This window comes from Mustelus asterias, chromosome 12 (assembly GCF_964213995.1).
Source record: "Mustelus asterias chromosome 12, sMusAst1.hap1.1, whole genome shotgun sequence".
Classification (NCBI taxonomy): domain Eukaryota; kingdom Metazoa; phylum Chordata; class Chondrichthyes; order Carcharhiniformes; family Triakidae; genus Mustelus; species Mustelus asterias.
Genome location: NC_135812.1, coordinates 54674598 through 54697448, shown reverse-complemented (window position 1 = coordinate 54697448; position 22851 = coordinate 54674598). Strand labels below are relative to the sequence as shown.

Sequence of the window (22851 nt, the reverse complement as noted above, 5' to 3'; positions counted from 1 at the left end):
TTTACAGCACTAAAACAGGCCCTTCGGCCCAACTTGTCCATGCCACCCTTTTTTTTAACGACGAAGCTCGTCCCAATTGCCCGCGTTATGCCCATATCCCTCAATAACCATCTTACTCATGTAACTGTCCAAATGCTTTTTAAAAGACAAAATTGTACTCACCTCCACTACTACCTCTGGCAGCTTGCTTCAGACACTCGCCACCCTCTGTGTGAAAAAATTGCCCCTCTTGACCCTTTTGTTTCTCTCATCTTAAACCTATGCCCTCTAGTTTTTGACTCCCCTACCTTTGGGAAAAGATATTGACTATCTAGTTGATAATGCCCCTCATTATTTTATAGACCACTACAAGATCACCCCTAAGCCTCCTACACTCCAGGGAAAAAGGTCTCAGTCTATCCAGCCTCTCCTTAGAGCTTAAATCATCAAGTTCTGGTCGCATCCAAGTAAATCTTTTCTGCACTCTTTCTAGTTTAATAATATCCTTTCTATAATAGGGTGACCAGAATTGCACACAGTATTCCACATGCAACCTTACCAATGTTTTGTCCAACTTCAACAAGACGTCCCAACTCCTGTATTCAATGTTCTGACCGATGAAACCAAGCATGCCGAATGCCTTCTTCACCACCTTGTCCACCTGTGACTCCATTTTCAATGAGCTATGAACATGTACCCCGAGATCGTTTTGTTCTATAACTCTCCCCAACACCCTACCATTAACTGAGTAAGTCCTGCCCTGGTTCGATCTACCAAAATGCATCACCTCGCATTTGTCTAAATTAAACTCCATCTGCCATTCGTCAGCTCACTGGCCCAATTGATCAAGATCCCGTTGCAATCCAAGATAACCTTCTTCACTGTCCATTGTGCCACCAATCTTGGAGTCATCTGCAAACTTACTAACCATGCCTCCTAAATTCTCATCCAAATCATTAGTATAAATGACAAATAACAGTAGACCCAACACTGATCTCTGAGGCACACCGCTGGTCACTGGCCTCCAGTTTGAAAAACAACCCTCTGCAACCACCCTCTGTTTTCTGTCATCAAGCCAATTTTGCATCCATTTGGCTACCTCACCCTGGATCCCGTGAGATTTAATCTTATGCAACAACCTACCATGCGGTACCTTGTCAAAGGTCTTGCTAAGTCCATGTAGACAACATCAACTGCACTGCCCTCATCTACCTTCTTGGTTACCCCTTCAAAAAACTCAATCAAATTTGTGAGACATGATTTTCAACTCACAAAGCCATGCTGACTGTCCCTAATCATCCTTGCCTCTCTAAATGCCTGTAGATCCTGTCTCTCAGAATACCTTCTAACAACATACCCACTACAGACTCTTTCTATCTTCTTTTATATTACTAGCTAGCTTACGCTCATATTTCATCTTCTCCCCCCTTATTGATTTTTTGCTGCAAGTCCCCAATTGCCCCAGAATGGGAAAAGAAATGGAAAGGGGGAAACATTGATTTCCTCCCAGACGTTGCACAGAGGAGGAAGTTTTAGTCTGAAGCTCATTGGATAACTTCCGCATTGTGACGTCACAATGGAGACCTGCCTGAATCAGCCAATGGCAATCATTCTGCTCCATGGTGACGTCTCCGGGTTCCAGTGCGCAGGCCCGGCATGCCGCCCCCACTCCCCCCCCCCCCCCCCCCCTCGAGCCAAGGTTTCCAGGCAACCGGCTGACGGCTCCGGCCAGAGCGAGAAGCCGCTTGGTGATTCCCCCTTACCCCCGCCCCAGGACTGCGCATGTCCAAGGGAGAGGTGAAGCTGTGCATGTGCGCGGAGTGACCACCCTCTGACCTTCATGTTGGGGTGTTGACCAATGGGAAGAGTTGGACGACCGGAAGGACTCTGGTTCTCCAGCCAATCAGAGTGCGGGGTTTGTGTGAATGAAGATTGAGCTTCAGACAGACTCAAACTTCCTCCTGTCTCCAACATCTGCTGTTGTTTCTGCAGTGTAGTGGTTATCACGTTCGCCTGACACGCGAAAGGTCCCTGGCTTGAAACCGGGCAGAAACATTTGTTCTTTTTGTTGTTTCTGCCGAACTTGTCGGCTTCCTGCAGGAAGGAAAAGGAAGAAGGGGAGCTATCGCCTGCCTGCCGTCTGGCCTGCCTGCCTGCCTGCCGTCTGGCCTGCCTGCCTGCCTGCCGTCTGGCCTGCCTGCCTGCCTGCCATCTGGCCTGCCTGCTGTCAGGCTTGCCTGCCGTCTGGCATGCCTGCCTGCCGTCTGGCTACTGGAGGGTGATCTCTCCCTGGAGGGAGAGAGGGAGAGAAGACGCAGAGAGAGTTCCTCTTTGTTGTATTTTCCATCTATAGGAAGAAGGACAGCATATCGACATCAAGGGACTGAGCGGTTGGGCTGGTGTCCTCATCATCAGAAGGTCGGTGCCTGAAAGGGAGGGGGGGGGAAGAATATTCAGACTGTTTTTCTGTCTACATTGGGGGGCGCTGAAGACTCCCTGGACTTAAACTGTTGCGCCGAAGTGGCCTGAAGAGCGAAGTCCGCCTATCCACTGCTGCTGCCCCCCAACACCGGCACCCCCCCCCCCCCCCCCCCCCCCGTCCTTCCTCCTGACTGGGGCACTGGCCCTCCTCCATGCCTTGTCCCTCGTCCTTCCTCCTGCTCCTCCGGCCTCCTCTCTCCCTCTCTAGCTCCGGGGAGAGAGCGCCTGGACCCCCACCCACCTACCACACCCTCCCTTATTTTCCCTCTCTGACCCCGCCCTGAGGGGCCCATAACCGTTCCCTCCCGACAACCCAAATCCCCCCCATCACTACCCACGGACACGCATATACGCCCTGCCGTGCATCTGGGCAGTCTCGGGGTGGGTGTAGCACTCCCGTGATCACCATGGTGACCTTGCCAGCGTCGCCGGTGGCAGGGCCTTCTCGGCCCACCTATGCGGGTGTGGTGGCGGCCAGAGCCCCCGCCGCTCCCAAGGCCCTGCTACCTTTCTCTTTGATCACACGGCAGCTCGGGGTTAAGTGCTGCACCCACCCCGACATGTCCATCGAGGCCTGCGTGAAGGCAATGGCTGGGGTTGTCGGCCCCTCAGCCATTGTCGCAGCCTCCAAGATGTACGGCCGGGCCGTATTCTTTTTGAAGGCCGAGCGGGCGGTCCACCTCACCCTGGAAAAGGGGCTCACGGTGGGCGGGATGTTCCTGGCGGTGGACCCTTTGGAGGCCACCGCCCATAAGATCGTGATCTCGAACGTCCCACCTTCCTACCCGGTCAGCTCTTCCTCCCCCACCTCCATCCACTGGGGGAGGTCAGGTCTGGGGTGGTGCCGATCCCGCTCGGCCTTCGGGACCCCTCGCTCCGTCATGTCTACTCCTTCCGGCGCCAGGTATTTGTCCGCCTGGCCCGGGAGGAGGTCCTGGACGGGGGTTTAATATCCCCTTCCAGGGAACCACGTACCGGGTCTTCTGGTCCGCGGACGGTGTGCGGTGCCATGCCTGTAAGGAGGCGGGGCACATTAAAAAGAACTGCCCCGTCCCCAAGGCCGCCGAACACCAACCCAGGGTGGCCGCAGCTGGCACCGCAGCCCCTTCTCCCCCTAACCGATTACCACCTGGCCCCCCGCAAGGGGAGGCCGCGCTGGCAGCACCTGCCACCTCAGCTGCCAGCGGGGGGAGAGCGGAGCCTCCGCGTGGCCAGAAGGCCCCGAGTAAACAAGAGCAGAAAAAGGGGAGTACCGGAACCCCGGCCCCCACTACCCCAGTCACCCCGGCAGCCGGCTCGGGGATTGATTCCATTTCCACTGCGCCCCCCCTCCACCACCATCTACCGGGCCCATGGGCTCTCCGGGGCCGGGTGCTGGGCCCGGCGTTGCGGATGCGCGGGATCCCGGGTGCGGGCATGGGGGGTGGGCAACCCTGAGCCGGCACAGCCGGCAAAACCGACACCTCTAGGGGACGTGACGGGGAGGCGAAAGGGGCGTGGCAAGGCGAAGAGGGGCGGAGTGCGAGGGGCATCACCTACCCATGGGCAGGACAACAAAAAGAGGCGCGGCTCCTGTGGGTCCCGCTCCCAATTTGCATAATCTCCTGCCACGCCCCCACCTGTTTTTACGCCTTGTCCCAGAGTGGGGGCAAGAAACAGGACAAAATGAAACACTTGCTGCAACAGTCCTCCGGGCAGGACACCCCGGGGCCGTGTGGGAACGGGGCCCCGTGGCTTCTTTCTATACGGTGGAGTATAACCCGGAGTTCTTTTACAGCCTGCCGGGGGACTGGAGCAGCACCCCGATGTTTGGGTCCCCGAGCGGTGATGGCGAGGAAGTGGTCTCTTCCTCTCCGTCCCGACCTTTGATGCTTGACACTCCCGACTGGGATCCGGAGGACTCTCCGGACTTGGGGGGTGTCCAGGCGTCTGGGGCGGAAGGGGGGGACTGAGCCGCCGACGCCCACGCACCCACACACCAGGGACGGTGAGCCCGGGGGGAACCCCTCCTCCGCCGATCCGAGGGGTGGGATCGGGGGGGAGTTGGGGCGAATTGGCGGCTCCATGCCGCTCGCCGTACGTCCTGCGGCGGGGGACTCGGAGTCGGAGGGCGACTGCCCTGAGCAGGTCAGCGGCTCGGTGGTGGGCACGGGGGCACTTTTAGAGTCTGCCCGGAACGAGGCTGGGGACTCCCTCATGCCCCCCACCGAGTCGTCCCTCATCTCCTCTGGGGAACTCGGGGCCTTTCTCGACCAACATTCTGGTCGCCCTGACGGCATCCGGCTAGCCCTCGACCGTTGGTTGGACCTGGCGCTGCTCGTCCGGTCCGCGCAGGCCTGCTTGGAGGACGCGCGCTTCCTGCACTCGTTCCGTCGATTCTGGGCCGGCTGGAGAAGGAAGCGGGGAGGCTTCCCCTCCTTGAGGCTCTGGTGGGATGTGGGCAAGACTCACATCCGTACCTTCTGTCAGGGGTACGCGAGGGGGTCGACAAAGAGGTGGAAATCCAGGCTCGAGGAGTTGGAGAAGGAGGTGCTCAACCTGGAGGTACGTCTCAGTCAGCCCGACGCGGACCCGGCCCTGCGTTCGGAGTACAGGGAGAAGAAGGGCGCGCTGCGGGACCTGCACCTTGCCAGGTCTCACGGCGCGTACGTGAGGTCGCGGCTCCAGTTCCGGGTGGACCTGGACTGCAGCTCCCCCTTCTTCTACTCGCTGGAAAAAGGGCGGGCTAACCGTCAGCAGCTCCTTACGCTGCTGGCCGACGACGGTTCCCCCGTCTCGGATCCGGAGGGCATCCGGGCCATTGCCCGGGATTATTACACCTCCCTCTTCTCTCCGGATCCGTCCAGCGAGGATGCCCGCAGACTTCTGTGGGAGGACCTGCCGCAGGTCAGCCCGGAGGGCATCGGCAGGCTTGAGGCCCCCACCACCATGGCCGAGCTGACCGGCGCCCTAAATGGCCTCAGTTGCGGCAAGGCCCCTGGGCTGGACGGGCTGACAGTAGAGTTCTTCAGGGCGTTCTGGGGCGTCCTGGGGAACGACTACGCGGGGGTCCTGGGGGAGAGCATTTCTACCGGGGAGATGCCCCTTTCGTGGTGCAGGGCCATCATTGCCCTGCTGCCGAAGAAAGGGGATCTACGCCTCCTCAAAGACTGGTGCCCAGTCTCCCTCCTCAGCACGGATTATAAAATCTTTGCCAGGGCTATGGCTTCACGCCTTGGATCCGTGCTGGACCACATGATCCACCCTGACCAGTCCGACACGGTCCCGGGCCGTTGTATTCATGATAATCTCCACCTCATCCGGGACCTAATCCATCATTCCCAGAGGGCTGGTCTGTCGAACGCCGCCTTGTCATTAGATCAGGAGAAGGCGTTTGACACGGTGGAGCACTTGGCCCAGTTGATCCTGGCGGAGGACGCGGCGGAGTACACCGCCTGGCATTCTCGCATCCTCCGCAGGTCAGCCGGGTCCGTGAACATGAGGAGTACGTCATCGGAGTATTTACTCGGAACTCTGCGGGCATTCGGGTTCAGGACGCATTTTGTCGCCCGGATCCGATTACTGTACTCTGCCGCAGAGTGTCTGATTAAGGTTAATGGGTCCCTGACAGCGCCCCTTCGCTTTGGGAGAGGAGTACGGCAGGGCTGCCCCTTGTCCGGCCAACTGTATTCCGTATGCGTGGAGCCATTCCTGCGCCTCTTGCGGAGGAGGTTGTCGGGTTTGGCCCTGCGCGGACCGGACGTAGGGGTGGTCCTGTCAGCTTACGCCGATGACGTACTCCTCATGTTCACGGACCCGGCTGACCTGCGGAGGATGCGAGAATACCAGGCGGTGTACTCCGCCGCGTCCTTCGCCAGGATCAACTGGGCCAAGTGCTCCGGACTCCTTGTCGGTCCTTGGGAGACGGACTTCCTTCCGGAGGAGCTCAGACCTTTCACCTGGAGCAGGACCGACCTCCTCTACTTGGGGGCCCATCTCTGCCCAGCCGAGGAATCCTGGCCGGCGAACTGGCGGGAGCTGGAGGCCAAAGTCTCTGCCCGCCTGAATCGCTGGACAGGACTGCTCCAAGTGCTGTCCTACGGGGCGCAAGTTCTTGTTATAAACCAGCTGGTCGCCTCCATGCTGTGGTACCAGCTGGTCCCTTTGACTCCTCCCCCTGGCTTTGTCGCCAATACCCAGAGAACCCTCCTGCGGTTCTTCTGGGACAACCGACTGCACTGGGTCCCTGCTGCGGTTCTGCATCTCCCGCTTGAGGACGGTGGACAAGGTCTGGTGTGCCTCCGCACTCAGATAGCGACCTTCCGTCTCCAGGCCCTGCAGAGGTACCTTTACGTTGAGCCCCCTCCACGATGGTGTGCCATGGCGACGTATTTCTTCCGCCAGTGACACGGCCTGAATTATGACGTGCAGCTCCTGCATATCAATCTGGGGCGCGTTTCGACCTCCCTGCAGGAGTTGCCCATCTTTTACCAGGACCTCCTCACTGTCTGGAACACGGTTGCCTCGCGACGCAGCTCTCCCCCGTCAGGAGTAGTGGCTCTCGTGCAAGAGCCGCTGCTCAGGAATCTGCTCCTCCAGCCGTATGACTTCAGATGGCTGGCGGAGAGGGGGGCTGTGGACGCCGGGGTGACCAGGATCGGGGAGGTGCTGGATGGCGGAGGGGCAGGCTGGATGTGCCCCCACGTGCTGGCTGAGCGCGCGGGGGTGTCCGTCCGGCGCGCGGCCAAAGCCATCCTAGACCTTAGGACGGTCGTGCTCGGCCACGAAAGTGCACGCAGTCTCGAGGCAGCGCATGCATGCGGTGGGATCCCGCCCGAGCGTTCCCTGCTCAGACGGAATACCACATTGGCCCAAAGCCTCAACCCCCCTCCCTGGGTGAGGTGCCCCACAGCCTGAGCCGCCTCGCGGAAATGTCCTCTGTCCCTTTTTCTACCGCGCGGAGGCGTTTCCTGTGCGGGCTGCTGCTGCACACCTTCCATCACTGCCTCCTCGCCTGTCGCCCGGATACACCTTGGGGGGCCTTGTTGCCATCGGGCGGCGGAGGTCCCCGCTGGAGGTCCCTCTACGGAGGGATCTCCCCCAATTACGTCGGGGACCTGGGGTGGAGGGTGATGCATGCAGCAGTTCCACACAACCGTAGGATTCAGTGGTTCACGGGCTCCGAAGACTGCCCCTTCTGCGGCCTTGTGGAGTCCGTGGACCATGTCTATGTTGAGTGTCTTAGGCTGCACTCCCTTTATGTTTTCCTAAAGAACCTTTTATTAATGTTTTGTTTGCACTTCAGTCCCATGCTCCTGACCTACGGCCACCTGGTGCGGAGAGGGGCAGGTCGGGATGGCGACCTCCTCGTGAACCTGCTCCTGGGCCTGGCGAAACGCGCCATTTACCGGTCAGGCAGCGGGCGATCGAGGGGGCCGTCCATCCTGACTGTCTTCCCCTCTACCGCGGCTACGTTCACGGCCCGGTGTGCCTGGAGAGGGAGCATGCGGTGTCCACGGGCGCGGTTGACGCCTTCCGCGCCCGTTGGGCACCGCAGGGGTTGGGGTGCGTTATCGACCCTAATAATCACATTATGATTTGATGTTCTTAAGTTTCCTTTGTACTTTGATTTTTGTTCGGGCTGTTCCCCCTCCTTTTGGGGAGCTGCCCCTTTTACTTTGTCCTGGTTTAATCTGGGTTCGTTTATTTGGTTTGACCTTAAAAGAGGCCAACATCTGTGAGTAAAACACTTTCTTTTCTCCCCCTTTCCAGCTCTTTTCTCATTCTGGGGGAAATTGGGGACTTGCAGCAACTGAAGGGAAAGGAAGTGAATCCAGGGAGGGTGCCGACTCTGGAAAGGTTGGCCCAGGTCTCTCTCTCTCTTAAAGACATTGACATCCTTTGCTCCCTCAGCTTGACACATTTATTTGTCTGGCTAAAAGGATGGTCTCTTTCCAAATGTTCACAGTTAAAAGGCTGGTTTCCCCAGGAGATGGCTGACATTTAAGGGAACAGTAAATTATATAGGACAGAGATATGTCTAGTGTTGTTGTATGTTTCAGATTAGATATGTTGTTTATGCTTCTGTAATAAAGTATATTTATTGTTATTTCTCATCTCATAATATAGTAATGTGGCTATGCAGAGTCATTGCAACACAGAAGGAATCAATTCGGTAACTTGAGTCCATGCCAATCCACAGACTTGTAATATGGTACTGTAGCTATGTTATATATTTCCAGAAATCTCTTCCCTCAGAGGGTTTCTCTTCCAAAGGGACCAGTGCCGGGATATTCCAGGATGAGTTAGCCTGATTTGTGATTGATAAAGGAGTCAAGGGTTATGGGGAACAAATGGGAGAATGGAGAGAAAGGTAAGATGAGGAGGGATTTCCTCACTCAAGGATGTGGTGAAGCTTTGCAATTCTCAACTCCTGAGGACTGTGGAGCCTCAGTCATCAAATATTTTCAGGAGAGAGATTGATTGGTTTCTAGATATCGAAGATATCAAGAGATACGGGTTTAGTGTGGGGGGAATGATGCTGAGGTAGGTGAGCCAATTATCTCATTGAATGGTTGAAAAGGCTCGATGGGCCAAATGGCCGACTGGAGCTCCTATTTGTTATGGTCTGTGTGTCCAAGACAGGAAGCAGTGAGCATGGATCTGTCAATAAGCAACTTCAGGAGAATTGGGAGGGCGAATGTGGTTACAGCAGAGTGAGAATGGAGGGAGAGTGTGTGGGATGGAGATTTACAGCTTTTGGAGAATGAGAGAGGAACAAATGCTCCATAGAAACTAGAATTGTCTGTTCTGTATTTCTATCCTGTACTGATACTGATGACTTTTCTAAACTTATTTTACAGGATATTGAAAGAGGAATCACGGGCTGAAATCTCAAACATCACGTCTAGATCTGACTGAGTGATATTCATTGCGACCTGAATATCATCGGCCTTTGAATCTAGAAGGAGAAATGATTGTCCGGTCTGTTGATTTGAAAAGATTTCAAACATCAGTGTGACTGGAAAAGCACCAACACTGCCACACTCGAGTGAGAGTGTTCAAGTCCACTGTCTAAAGAGCTTTAAGCAGTTACACAACCTGGATAAATATATGCACAGCAGGTAGAGACTGGTAGGTAGAGAGTGTGGATGAGACGTCAACTGATTGTCCACCCAAGAGAGAGGTAAGAACAGCTGCACCATGGAGAAACCATGGAAATGTGTTGACTGTGGGAAGGGGTACAATGCCCCTTCTGTACTGGAAGCTCATCGGCGCAGCCACACTGGGGAGAGGCCATTCATTTGCTCTCAGTGTGGGGAGGGATTCACTTGGTTATCCAACCTGCAGAGACACCAGCGAGTTCACACAGGGGAGAGACCATTCATCTGCTCTCAGTGTGGGGATGGATTCACGCGGTTATGCAACCTGCAGACACACCAGCGGTTTCACATTGGGGAGAGGCCATTCACCTGCTCTCAGTGTGGGAAGGGATTCACTCAGTCATCTGACCTCCAGAGACACCAGCGAGTTCACACTGGGGAGAGGCCATTCACCTGCTCTCAGTGTGGGAAAGGATTCAGTCAATTATCAATCCTACAGAGGCACCAGAGAGGTCACACTGGGGAGAGGCCGTTCACCTGCTCTCAATGTGGGAAGGGATTCCGTCATTCATCCAGCCTGCGGACACACCAGCGAGTTCACACTGGGGAGAGACCGTTCACCTGCTCTCAGTGTGGGGAGGGATTCAGACTTTCATCTCAACTGCTGAGACACCAACAAGTTCACGAGTGATTACAGGAGTTGGATTCTGCTGTTATTGTTTCTGCTCTCAATTACATCCAGGACTGCATTGTGTTCATTCTCACAGTTGGGGAGGGTTGGAGGGTTTATTTCTGCTGGACTGGCCGGTCTCACGACTTTGCCTCCAGTGGACTGATGCTCTTTGAGTCTTGTTGCGATTACCTGGTTTCAAATTTCACAAGGATCACAGAGTGACAGAGTGTTAGGAAGTTCAGAGATATTTAGTCAGCATTTCTGTTTGAAACCCCCCAAATGCCCATCCAATTTCCTTTGTAATTGTTTATTGTCTCCACTTCCTCCACCCTCGTAGGCAGCGAGTTCCAGGTCATTACCATTCACTGCATCAAAATATTCTTCCTCACATCCCCCTCTGCATCTCTGACCCAAAACCTTAAAACTGTGTCCCCCTCGTTCTTGTCCCATCAGCTAATGGGAACAGCTTTTCTTTATCCACCTTATCTAAACCTGTCAGAATCTTGTCCACCTTGATCAAATCTCCCCTCAACCTCCTTTGCTCCAAGGGGAACATCCCCAGCCTGACACCGGCAATAAAGAACAAACTAACAGAATACGTTAAGACCTGAAATCAAATGGGAATGTTGAATTTCTGTTTTAAAGATTTGGATTTTAAGAGTGAATTAATGGATTTGGTAAATGGGGGGATAGATTTAGCCCCTGCGCCCCCTTCACGAGAGTAAAATCACAGGCTGGTCAAACGCTGATACCTCCAGGTCCTGACATCAGCAGGACTTGCCAACAAGATCGTTTACTTTCTAGAAGAACAGATCATTTTCTCACAAGCTTTTGAGTGAAGGTTTAATGACAAACCTACGTAGGTAAGATTGGAATTTTAAACCAATGTTCTGTGTATTGAATAATTGTGTAAGCTGTCTGTATCTGTGACTTGGAGCAGAGAGTTGTATTAGAATGCTGTCTCTGTGATTACTGTGTTTGAGAGCTGTATCACGGGAGGGTGCTCCTCCAGAGGTTTCTCTGGGGTAGTTCCCTCCATGCTTGAATCATGAATGAACTACTGTAACCTGTCCCTGGGTCTCCTGTGGTTCGTTGGAAGAAATACACAACAGGACAATAAAGGAATTGAAATAACTCACCTTGGGTGTGGTTGAATGGAATATATCAATCTGGTATCCACCGACAGTCTAGTGAAAGTTTGTAATGTGTAGCTGGAAATCCCTCCCTAACAGCACTGTGGGTGTACTTACACCTCAGGCATTGTAGTAGTTCAAGAGGGCAGTGTTGGGGTTGACCATGGCTGAGGCAGCTACATAGAACATAGAAAAACTACAGCACAAACAGGCCCTTCGGCCCACAAGTTGCGCCGGTCGTGTCCCTACCTACCTCGGCTTATAAATAGACTTACCTATAACATCAATCTTATTAAGTCCCATGTGCTCATCCAGAAGTCTCTTAAAATACCCTATCGAGTTTGCCTCCACCACCACTGACAGCAGCTGATTCCACTCACCCACCACCCTCTGAGTGAAAAACTTACCCCTGATATCTCCTCTGTACCTACTCCCCAGCACCCTAAACCTGTGTCCTCTCGTAGCAACCATTTCAGCCCTGGGAAAAAGCCTCTGAGAATCCACCCGATCTATACCTCTCAACATCTTGTACACCTCTATCAGGTCACACCTCATCCTTCGTCTCTCCAAGGTGAAAAGACCGAGCTCCCTCAACCTATCCTCATAAGGCATGCCACCCAATCAAGGCAACATCCTTGTAAATCTCCTCTGCACCCTTTCTATGGCTTCCACATCCTTTCTGTAATGAGGCGACCAGAACTGGCTACAGTACTCCAAGTGGGGTCTGACAAGGGTCTTATAAAGCTGCATCATTATCCCCCGACTCCTAAACCCAATCCCTCGATTGATGAAGGCCAGCACACCATACGCCTTCTTAACCACCTCCTCCACCTGCGAGGCCGATTTTAGAGTCCTATGGACCCGGACCCCAAGGTCCTTCTGATCCTCTACACTGCTAAGAGTCTTACCCCTGATATTATACTCCTTCATCCCATTTGACCTGCCAAAATGGACCACTACACATTTATCCGGGTTGAAGTCCATCTGCCACTTCTCCACCCAGTCTTGCATCCTATCTATGTCACTCTGCAGCTTCTGACATCCTCCAAACTTTCCACAACACCACCAACCTTCGTGTCGTCGGCAAACTTGCCAACCCATCCCTCCACTTCCTCATCCAGGTCATTTATGAAGATGACAAACAGCAAGGGTCCCAGAACAGATCCCTGGGGCACTCCACTGGTGACCAACCTCCATTCAGAAAAAGACCCATCTACAACCACTCTCTACCTTCTGCAGGCAAGCCAGTTCTGGATCCACAAGGCAACAGCCCCTTGGATCCCATGCCCTCTCACTTTCTCGAGAAGTTTTGCATGGGGGACCTTATCGAACGCCTTGCTGAAGTCCATGTGAACCACATCTATCGCTTTTCCTTCGTCAATGTGTTTAGTCACATTTTCAAAGAACTCCACCAGGCATGTAAGGCACGATTTGCCTTTGACAAAGCCGTGCTGACTACTTTTGAGCATATTAAACCTCTCTAAATGTTCATAAATCCTGTCCCTCAGGATCTTCTCCATCAACTTACCAACCACTGAGGTTAGACTCACCGGTCAGTAATTTCCTGGGCTATCCCTATTCCCTTTCTTGAATATCGGAACCACATCCGCAATCCTCCAATCCTCCCGTCTCCATCGACGACGCAAAGATCATCGCCAGAGGCTCTGCAATCTCTTCCCTCGCCTCCCACAGTAACCTGGGGTACATCCCATCTTGTCCCGGCGACTTATCGATCCTGATGCTATTCAAAATTTCCAACACATCTTCTTTCTTAATGTCCACAAACTCAATCTTTTCAGTCCGCCGCAATCCTGTAATACAACCACCCAGGTCTTTTTCCCCCGTGAATACCGAGGTAAAGTATTCATTAAGCGCCTCTGCTATTTCTTCCGGTTCTGTACAGACTTTCTCACCTTCACATTTTCTAGGTCCTATACCTTCACATCTCATCCTTTTACTCTTTACATATTTATAGAACGCCTGAGGGTTCTCCTTAATCTTACCTGTCGATGGAGTTTCATGTGGATAAGTGTGAGGTTATCCCTTTTTGAAGAAAGGGATATGGGGAACACGTGGGGTGGTGGATTTGAAACCAGGGAGAGATCAGCTCTGATCTGATTAAATGGCAGAACAGGCTCAAAGGGCCGAATTGCCTAATTCTGCTCCTAATTCCTATGTTCCTAAAATGTGCAAACTCCATTCAGACAGTCACCCAAGGCCAGAATTGAACCTTGGTCCATGGTGCTGTGAAGCAGCAGTGCTAACCACTGTGGCACCACAGTAGCAGATGTAGTTATCTCCTAAATCAGGACCATTTGAGTGGCATGGGTTTCCACTGACTGCTGTGTTTTCCTCCCACAGTCCAAAGATTTGCAGGTTGGGTGGATTGGCTGTGCTAAATTGCCTCTTGCTGTCCCAAGATGTGTAGGTTTGATTGATCAGCCATGGTAAATGTGTGGGGCTTTGGATCTAGGGTGGGGAAGAGGGCCTGAGTAAGATACTCCGTCAACGATTCGGTACAGATTTGATGGACTGAATGGCCTCCTTCTGTACTGTACCTCATTGAAAGCACTCCTCCTCTCCTCTCCTTTGTGATAATGGAATGTCAGTGTGACAGAATACTGATGTTTGAAGTTTAAAATAATTGTTTGCTGCTTTAAGCACTGTCTGTGGCAACAATGATCACTCAGCTACTGTCCTTGATGTTCCAGGATACCGACAAGAGAATGAATAGAAACTTGTCCAAACTCAGATATTAGAAAGATTCTGAACAGTCCATTGTTCTGCACCATGGAACAATTTACATCAATATTAAATCTAATAAAATTAACCCAATAATAACAATGATCAACTTGTAATTACAACATGTCTGATTCAAGATGAGGTAACGTTAATTCAAGGGTTAAAAGTGGGATTTGTGAATGATCTTGGGCTTTGCAATTTGGATCTGGTCGTGGAGGTACTGAGTGCCCCTGAGGCAGGATTTTGGGAAATCGTGTTGGTTCAGGAATCTGATGAAGATTCACATTTTTATCTGGCCCAATTGAGGTGGTGAAAGTCACTCATGTATTTCATCAGTTTTCCTTTTTGTTTAAATAAACATTGACATTGCTATCTCAGATTCCTGTCTTGCCTGAGGTTAAGTCAAACTAAAGGACCGTCAAGAGTTAATTTGGAACTGATTAAATGTGCACCTACAATCAAATTAAGCCAAGTGTAACTATTAATTATAAACCCTTTTAATACTAACAGGGAACCTTGAGGATGTTCAAGAAGGATTCACATGGATGATACCAGAACTGAGAGTGTTTAATTTACAGGATAGATTGAACAGGCTAGGGATATTTTCTTTAGAAAAGAGAAGGCTGAAGACTGACCTGAGAGAAACTTTATTAGGTGTAATAGGGTTCCCACCATCAAGTCATCACTGTGATTCCAGGAGAGAAGTTCAGAACTAACAATTCTAGTTGTCACAGAAAATCTTTCTTCATCACAAACTATAAATCTCTGTCCCCACACACTCCCTCTTCCCTATTGAATGTAACACTAATTCATCCCACTATCCTCCTCCTGCTTTTCCCCAATTATCCTCCCCTGAAGGTGCTGACTCTCAGCTTCAGTTTCACACTCACCCTCACCTATTGCCTTCCCCAATATGTCACCCAGGTGTCTAAATGTTTCAACCGGAGGTTAACAAACTGCTTTGGGGTGGCACAGTGGTTAGCACTGCTGCCTCACAGTGCCAGGGATCCGGGTTTGATTCCTGGTTTGGGTCACTGTCTGTGTGGAGTTTGCACGTTAGAACATAGAACATAGAACAGTACAGCACAGAACAGGCCCTTCGGCCCACGATGTTGTGCCGAGCTTTGTCTGAAACCCAGATCAAGCTATTTCCTCCCTATCATCCCGAAGTACTCCATGTGCCTATCCAATAGCTTCTTAAATGTTCCTAAAGTTTCTGACTCCACTATCACTGCAGGCAGTCCATTCCACACCCCAATCACTCTCGGAGTAAAAAACCTACCTCGGACATCCTTCCTATATCTCCCACCATGAACCCTATAGTTATGCCCCCTAGTTACCGCTCCATTCACCCGAGGAAATAGTCTTTGAACGTTCACTCTATCGATCCCCCTCATCAACTTATAAACCTCTATCAAGTCTCCTCTCAACCTCCTCTGCTCCAAAGAGAAAAGCCCAAGTTCCCTCAACCTTTCCTCATAAGACCTACCCTCCAAACCAGGCAGCATCCTGGTAAATCTCCTTTGCACTCTTTCCCGTGTCTCCACATCCTTCTTGTAGTGAGGTGACCAGAACTGCACACAATAATCCAAATGTGGTCTCACCAAGGTCCTGTACAGTTGCAGCATAACCCCACAGCTCTTAAACTCTTATGTTCGGATGAGACGTGAGCACTCGGGTAGTGCACTAGAAAGCTTTAGATTGGCTAAGAGGGAGTTGAAGAGCGAGCTTTGAAGGGCTAAAAGGGGACATGAGAAGACTTTGGCGGATAGGGTTAAAGAGAATCCTAAGGCGTTCTATAGGTATGTCAAGAACAGAAGGTTGGTTAGGGCAAGTTTAGGGCCAGTTATAGATGGCAGAGGGAAGTTATGTGTGGAACCGGAGGAGATTGGTGAAGCATTGAACCAATATTTCTCTTCGGTGTTCACGCAAGGGGACATGAATATAGCTGAGGAGGACACTGGGTTGCAAGGGAGTAGAATAGACAGTATTACAGTTGATAAGGAGGATGTGCAGGATATTCTGGAGGGTCTGAAAATAGATAAATCCCCTGGTCCGGATGGGATTTATCCAAGGATTCTCTGGGAGGCAAGAGAAGTGATTGCAGAGCCTCTGGCTCTGATCTTCAGGTCGTCGTTGGCCTCTGGTATAGTACCAGAAGATTGGAGGTTAGCGAATGTTGTCCCATTGTTTAAGAAGGGGAACAGAGACTTCCCCGGGAATTATAGACCGGTGAGTCTCACTTCTGTTGTCGGCAAGATGTTGGAAAAAATTATAAGGGATAGGATTTATAGTTATTTGGAGAGTAATGAATTGATAGGTGATAGTCAGCATGGTTTTGTGGCAGGTAGGTCGTGCCTTACTAACCTTATTGAGTTTTTTGAGAAAGTGACCAAGGAGGTGGATGGGGGCAAGGCAGTGGACGTGGTATATATGGATTTTAGTAAGGCGTTTGATAAGGTTCACCATGGTAGGCTTCTGCAGAAAATGCAGATGTATGGGATTGGGGGTGATCTAGGAAATTGGATCAGGAATTGGCTAGCGGATAGGAAACAGAGGGTGGTGGTTGATAGTAAATATTCATCATGGAGTGCGGTTACAAGTGGTGTACCTCAGGGATCTGTTTTGGGGCCACTGCTGTTTGTAATATTTATTAATGATCTGGATGAGGGTATAGTTGGGTGGATTAGCAAATTTGCTGATGACACCAAAGTCGGTGGTGTGGTAGACAGTGAGGAAGGGTGTCGTAGTTTGCAGGAAGACTTAGACAGGTTGCAAAGTTGGGCCGAGAGGTGGCGGATGGAGTTTAATGCGGAGAAGTGTGAGGTAATTCACTTTGGTAGGAATAACAGATGTGTTGAGTATAGGGCTAACGGGAGGACTTTGAATAGTGTGGAGGAGCAGAGGGATCTAGGTGTATGTGTGCATAGATCCCTGAAAGTTGGGAATCAAGTAGATAAGGTTGTTAAGAAGGCATATGGTGTCTTGGCGTTTATTGGTAGGGGGATTGAATTTAGGAGTCGTAGCGTTATGTTGCAACTGTACACAACTCTGGTGCGGCCGCACTTGGAGTACTGTGTGCAGTTCTGGTCCCCACATTACAGGAAGGATGTGGAGGCTTTGGAGAGGGTGCAGAGGAGGTTTACCAGGATGTTGCCTGGTATGGAGGGGAGATCCTATGAGGAGAGGCTGAGGGATTTGGGATTGTTTTCGCTGGAAAGGCGGCGGCTAAGAGGGGATCTTATTGAAACATATAAGATGATTAGAGGTTTAGATAGGGTGGATAGTGATAGCCTTTTTCCTCTGATGGAGAAATCCAGCACGAGGGGGCATGGCTTTAAATTGAGGGGGGGTAGTTATAGAACCGATGTCAGGGGTAGGTTCTTTACCCAGAGGGTGGTGAGGGATTGGAATGCCCTGCCAGCATCAGTAGTAAATGCGCCTAGTTTGGGGGCGTTTAAGAGATCCGTAGATAGGTTCATGGACGAAAAGAAATTGGTTTAGGTTGGAGGGTCACAGTTTTTTTTTTAACTGGTCGGTGCAACATCGTGGGCCGAAGGGCCTGTTCTGCGCTGTAATGTTCTATGTTCTAAACTCAAACCCCCTGTTAATGAACGCCAACACACTATAGGCCTTCTTCACGGCTCTATCCACTTGAATGGCAACCTTCAGAGATCTATGGATATGAACCCCAAGATCTCTCTGTTCCTCCACATTCTTCAGAACCCTACCTTTGACCCTGTAATCCACATTTAAATTTGTCCTACCAAAATGAATCACCTCGCATTTGTCAGGGTTAAACTCCATTTGCCATTTTTTCAGCCCAGCTCTGCATCCTATCTATATCTCTTTGCAGCCTACAACAGCCCTCCACCTCATCCACTACTCCACCAATCTTGGTGTCATCAGTAAATTTACTGATCCACCCTTCAGCCCCTCCACGTTCTCCCCGTGTCTGCATGGGTTTCCTCCGGGTGCTCTGGTTTCATCCCACAGTCTGAAAGACGTGCTGGTTAGGTGCATTGACCCGATGTGAGGCGACTAGGGGAATTTCACAGTAACTTCATTGCAGTGTTAATGTAAGCCTTACTTGTGACTAATAAATAAATTTTACTTTACTTTGCTAAGGGGACGTCCCAATCCAATGCAGCATACTTTGTGTCAGGGTGGAGTCACTGCCCCGTCCCCCAACTTGTCCATCCGAGTCCCAGGAGTTTGGAGACTGGGCTCAAGATGCATAATGGCGGCTTCAGCTCCCACAATCCCCCGCGCTGGGGAACCACTCTATCCGCCGCGCTGGCGGGCGGCCTGCGACTGCGCATGTCCAAGGGAGAGGGGAAGTTGCGCAAATGGAGGAAAAGATCCCACCCTCTGACCTACATGTTGTGGTGTTGGCCAATGAGAAGAGTCGAAGGACCGGAAGGACTCTTGTTCTCCAGCCAATCAGAGTGCAGGGTTTGTGTGAATGAAGCTTGAGCTTCAGACAGACTCAAACTCCCTCCTTTCGCCAACATCTGTGAGTAAAAAACTTTCTTTTCTCCCCCTTTCCAGCTCTTTTCCCATTCTGGGAGAAATTGGGGACTTGCAGCAACTGAAGGGAAAGGAAGTGAATCCAGGGAGGGTGCAGACTCTGGAAAGGTTGGTCCAGGTCTCTCTCTCTCTCGCTTAAAGACATTGACATCCTTTGCTCCCTCAGCTTGACACATTTATTTGTCTGGTTACAAGGATGGTCTCTTTCCTAATGTTCACAATTAAAGGGCTGGTTTCCCCAGGAGATAGCTGACATTTAAGGGTACAGTAAATCAATATAGGACACAGATATGTCCAGTGTTGTTATATGGTACAGATGAGGTATTATTTATGGCTCTGTAATAAAATACAATTAGTATTTCTAGTCCTGTAATAGATTACTGTAGCTATGTTATATATTTCCAGTCATAGAATCATTACAGCATGCTGCCTCACTGCGCCAGGGACCTGTGTTCAATTCCGGCCTCGGGTGACTGTCTGTGTGGAGTTTGCACATTGTCCCCGTGTCTGCGTGCGTTTCCTCCGGGTGCTCCGGTTTCCTCCCACAGTCCAAAGATGTGCGTGTTAGGTTGATTGTCCACGCTAAATTGACTCTCGTGTCAGGGGGATTAGCAGGGTAAATATGTGGGGTTACGGGAATAGGGCCTGGGTGGGATTGTGATCAGTGCACACTCGATCGGCTGAATGGCCTCCTTCTGCATTGTAGGGATCCTATGATTCACAGAAAGAGTACATTGGGTAATTGGAGTCCATGCCGACTCTCTGTTGAACAATACGGTCAGTTCTATTCTCCTCTATATACCTGAACCACTGCACCTTTATTTCCTTCAACTGCTCACCTAAACCTATCTATAAATCAATGATATTTTCTGCTTCCATTTGCAAGTTCCAGGCCAGGAGCACTCACCATGTAATTAAAGTTTCACCTCACATCCAGTCTGCCTGCCTATATATAGATGTAGATGTTTAGGTTACTAGCATGCCTGAAGGTTTTCTTTTTCACTATAGGACAGAACAGGAGGAGGGATCTGTCAACCAGCCTGATTCAGCATTTTCAGGAGAATTGGGAGGGTGAATATTAGCAGAATGAGAATGGAGGGAGAGTGTGTGGGATGGAGATTTACAACTTTTGGGGAATGAGAGGGGAAAGAATGCTCCATAGAAACTAGAATTATCTGTTCTGAATTTCTATCCTGTACTGACAGTGATGACTTTTCTAAATTCCTTTTGCAGGTTATCAAAGGTGAGGAGTCAGAAATTTCAAAGCAGGTTTCACTTCAAGATCTGTCACGATCAGTTGATTGATTAGGACTTGAATGTTTTATGCCCTGTGAATCTAGCAGGAGAAACATTTGTCTATCCTGTCTGCTTCAAAATTTTTAAAATCTCAATGTGACTCGAAAAACACTCGGCTGCACACAGACGAGTGAGAGTGTTCCAGTGCACTGTGTGGAAAGAGCTTTAACCAGTTACACAGACTGAAAATACATCACAGCATTCACAGCGGGGAGAGATTGTACCCGTGTTCTGTGTAAGATTTAACTGATTGTTTAACCTGGAGAGTCACAAGGACCCACACCATGGAGAGACCGTGGAAATGTGGGGACTGTGGGAAGGGATACAAAGCCCCATCTGAGCTGGAAATTCATCGACGTAGTCACACTGGGGAGAGACCGTTCACCTGCACAGAGTGTGGAAAGGGATTCAGCGATTCATCTAACCTGCTGATGCACCAGCGAGTTCATACTGGGGAGAGGCCGTACCCCTGCTCTCAGTGTGGGAAGGGATTCAGTCGGTTATCCAACCTGCAGACACACCAACGAATTCACACTGGGGAGAAACCATTTACCTGCTCTGAATGTGGGAAGGGATTCACTCTCTTATCCCATTTGCAGACACACCAGCGAATTCACACTGGAGAGAAACCATTCACCTGCTCCCAGTGTGAGAAAGGGTTTACTAATTCATCCAATCTACAGACACACCAGCGGATTCACTCTGGAGAGAAGCCATTCACCTGCTCTCAGTGTGGGAAGGGATTCACTCAGTTATCCCACTTGCTGACACACCTGCCAGTGCACACTGGGGAAAGGCCATTCACCTGCTCTCAGTGTGGGAAGGGATTCACTCAGTTATCCAAGCTGCTGATACACCAGCGAGTTCATACTGGGGAGAGGCCGTTCACCTGCTTTCTGTGTGGAAAGGGATTCACTCAGTCGTCCACCCTGCTCTCTCACCAGCGAGTTCATAGTGAGGAGAAAATGTGCATCTGCTCTCAGTGTGGGAAGGGATTCAGAGATTCATCGACTCTGCTCAAACACCAGCGAGTTCACACCGGAGAGAGGCCATTCCTTTGCTCTCAATGTGGGAAGGGATTCACTCAGTCATCCAGCCTGCTTACACACCAGAGAGTTCACACTGGAGAAAGGCCATTCATCTGCTCTGTGTGTGGGAAAGGATTCACTCAGTCAGGCAACCTACAGACACACCAGCGAGTTCACAATCGGTTACAAGGATCGGATCCTGCTGTGCATCAATTCCCTCACACTATCTAGAGCAAACCAGTCAGTCCTAATGCCCCATTCTATTCCTAAACGTCTTCAAGTTTAGTTCCCCCAACTCCCCATCCACTTTACTTTTGAAACTCTTCATTGTCTTAATATGCAACTCCTTCACAGACAGCGAGTTCCAGGTCATTACCATTCGCTGTATCAAAATATTCATCCTCATATCCCCCCCGTCACCTGCTCAAAACCTGAAATCTGCGTCCCCCTCGTCCTTGTCCCATCAGCTAAAAAGAAGAGCTTTTCTTTGTCCACCTTATCTAAACCTGTCAGAATCTTGTCCACCTCTATCAGATCGCCCCTCAATCTCCTTTGCTCCAAGGGGAACAACCCCAGCTTGAGATTGACAATAAAGAACAAACTAACAGAATATCTGAAATCAAATGGGAATGTTTAATTTCTGTTTTAAAGATTTGGATTGTAAGAGTGAATTAATGGATTTGGTAAATGGAGGGACAAATTTGCTCCCCCCCCCCCCCCCCCCCCCCGCCTTCACTAGAGTAAAATCACAGGCTGGTCAAATGCTGACACATCAGCAGGACTTACCAGCAAGGTTGTTTACTTTCGAGAAGAACAGCTCATTTTCTAACAAGCTTTTGAGTGAAGGTTTAATAACAAACCTACGTAGGTAAGATTGGAATTTTAAACCAATGTTCTGTGTATTGAATAATTGTGTAAGCTGTCTGTATCTGTGACTTGGAGCTGAGAGTTGTATTAGAATGCTGTCTCTGTGATTACTGTGTTAGAGAGCTGTGGGAGCTGTATCACAGGAGGGTGCTCCTCCAGAGGTTTCTCTGGGGTAGTTCCCCCCATGCTTGAATCATGAATAAACTACTGTAACCTGTCCCTGGGTCTCCTGTGGTTCGTTGAAAGAAATACACAACATGACAATAAAGGAATTGGAATAACTCACCTTGGGTGTGGTTGAATGGAATATACCAATCTGGTATCCACCTACATTCTAGTGAAAGTCTGGAATGTGTCAATGGGATGAATAAATTGATCTTTCTCTTGGAGATATTTACATCCTTGCCCATGAACTTCGTTTTTAAAAAATCCACATTCGAAAGCTCGGCCACTACATGAAATATCAGCACCCATAACAAGGGGAGATAAGAAAGACAGACTACCGGAGTGAGTATGCAGATGTGATTTGTTACATATGGAAAATAGCAAGCCTAAATTCATGGTGAGGTGGAGGGAAGAGCGGGTCCCAAACACGCACAGCTACTTGAGACACAGTAGGAGATGAAATGGTTAATGTGGCCAGGGGATTGAGACAACATTGTGACATCATCAAGGCATCGACACACTCCAGAGAGAAACTGAGTTCAAAACTATCAGGATCCAATTAAACACACTGCACGTGCTCACAAAGTGAGGAAAATTAAAGTAAAATGGATAATATTATAGATTGGGATAATTACGGGCTTGGGAGAAATAATACTGAATAAGAACTGTCCACAAGTTGGATCGGGGTAAAGAGAGAGCTGGAGGTTCTTTTACAGTAAGAAGTTTAACAACACCAGGTTAAAGTCCAACAGGTTTGTTTGGTAGCAAAATCCACACAAGCTTTCGGAGCTGCAAGCCCCTTCTTCAGGTGAGTGGGAATTCTGTTCACAAACAGAGCATATAAAGACACAAACTCAATTTACATGAATAATGGT

At 50.4% G+C, this 22851-nt stretch overlaps 2 protein-coding genes and 1 non-coding gene across 3 annotated transcripts in view; 2 read left to right on the top strand and 1 right to left on the bottom strand.

The window, feature by feature from the left end:
- The window catches only part of LOC144501461 (uncharacterized), a 418660-nt gene that overhangs the window by 77380 nt on the left and 318429 nt on the right, over nucleotides 1-22851 (bottom strand). The gene's annotated exons all lie outside the window — the stretch shown is intronic.
- Nucleotides 1962-2034, top strand: trnav-gac (transfer RNA valine (anticodon GAC)). The gene has a single exon. It is a non-coding gene; the product is annotated as a tRNA-Val (tRNA).
- LOC144501471 (uncharacterized) lies at nucleotides 2313-21590 on the top strand. The gene is made up of 4 exons (XM_078225253.1): nucleotides 2313-2397; nucleotides 8212-8308; nucleotides 9303-10229; nucleotides 20278-21590. Exons 3-4 carry the CDS (start codon nucleotides 9643-9645, stop codon nucleotides 21173-21175), a joined length of 1485 nt encoding a protein of 494 aa, XP_078081379.1. The 5' UTR covers nucleotides 2313-2397; nucleotides 8212-8308; nucleotides 9303-9642; the 3' UTR covers nucleotides 21176-21590.

Coding starts and splice junctions, on each gene's coding strand:
- LOC144501471 (XM_078225253.1), top strand. CDS start 9,643: ATGGAGAAACCATGGAAATGTGTTGACTGTGGGAAGGGGTACAATGCC. Junction 10,230..20,277: donor AGACACCAACAAGTTCACGA/GTGATTACAGGA, acceptor TCATCGACGTAG/TCACACTGGGGAGAGACCGT.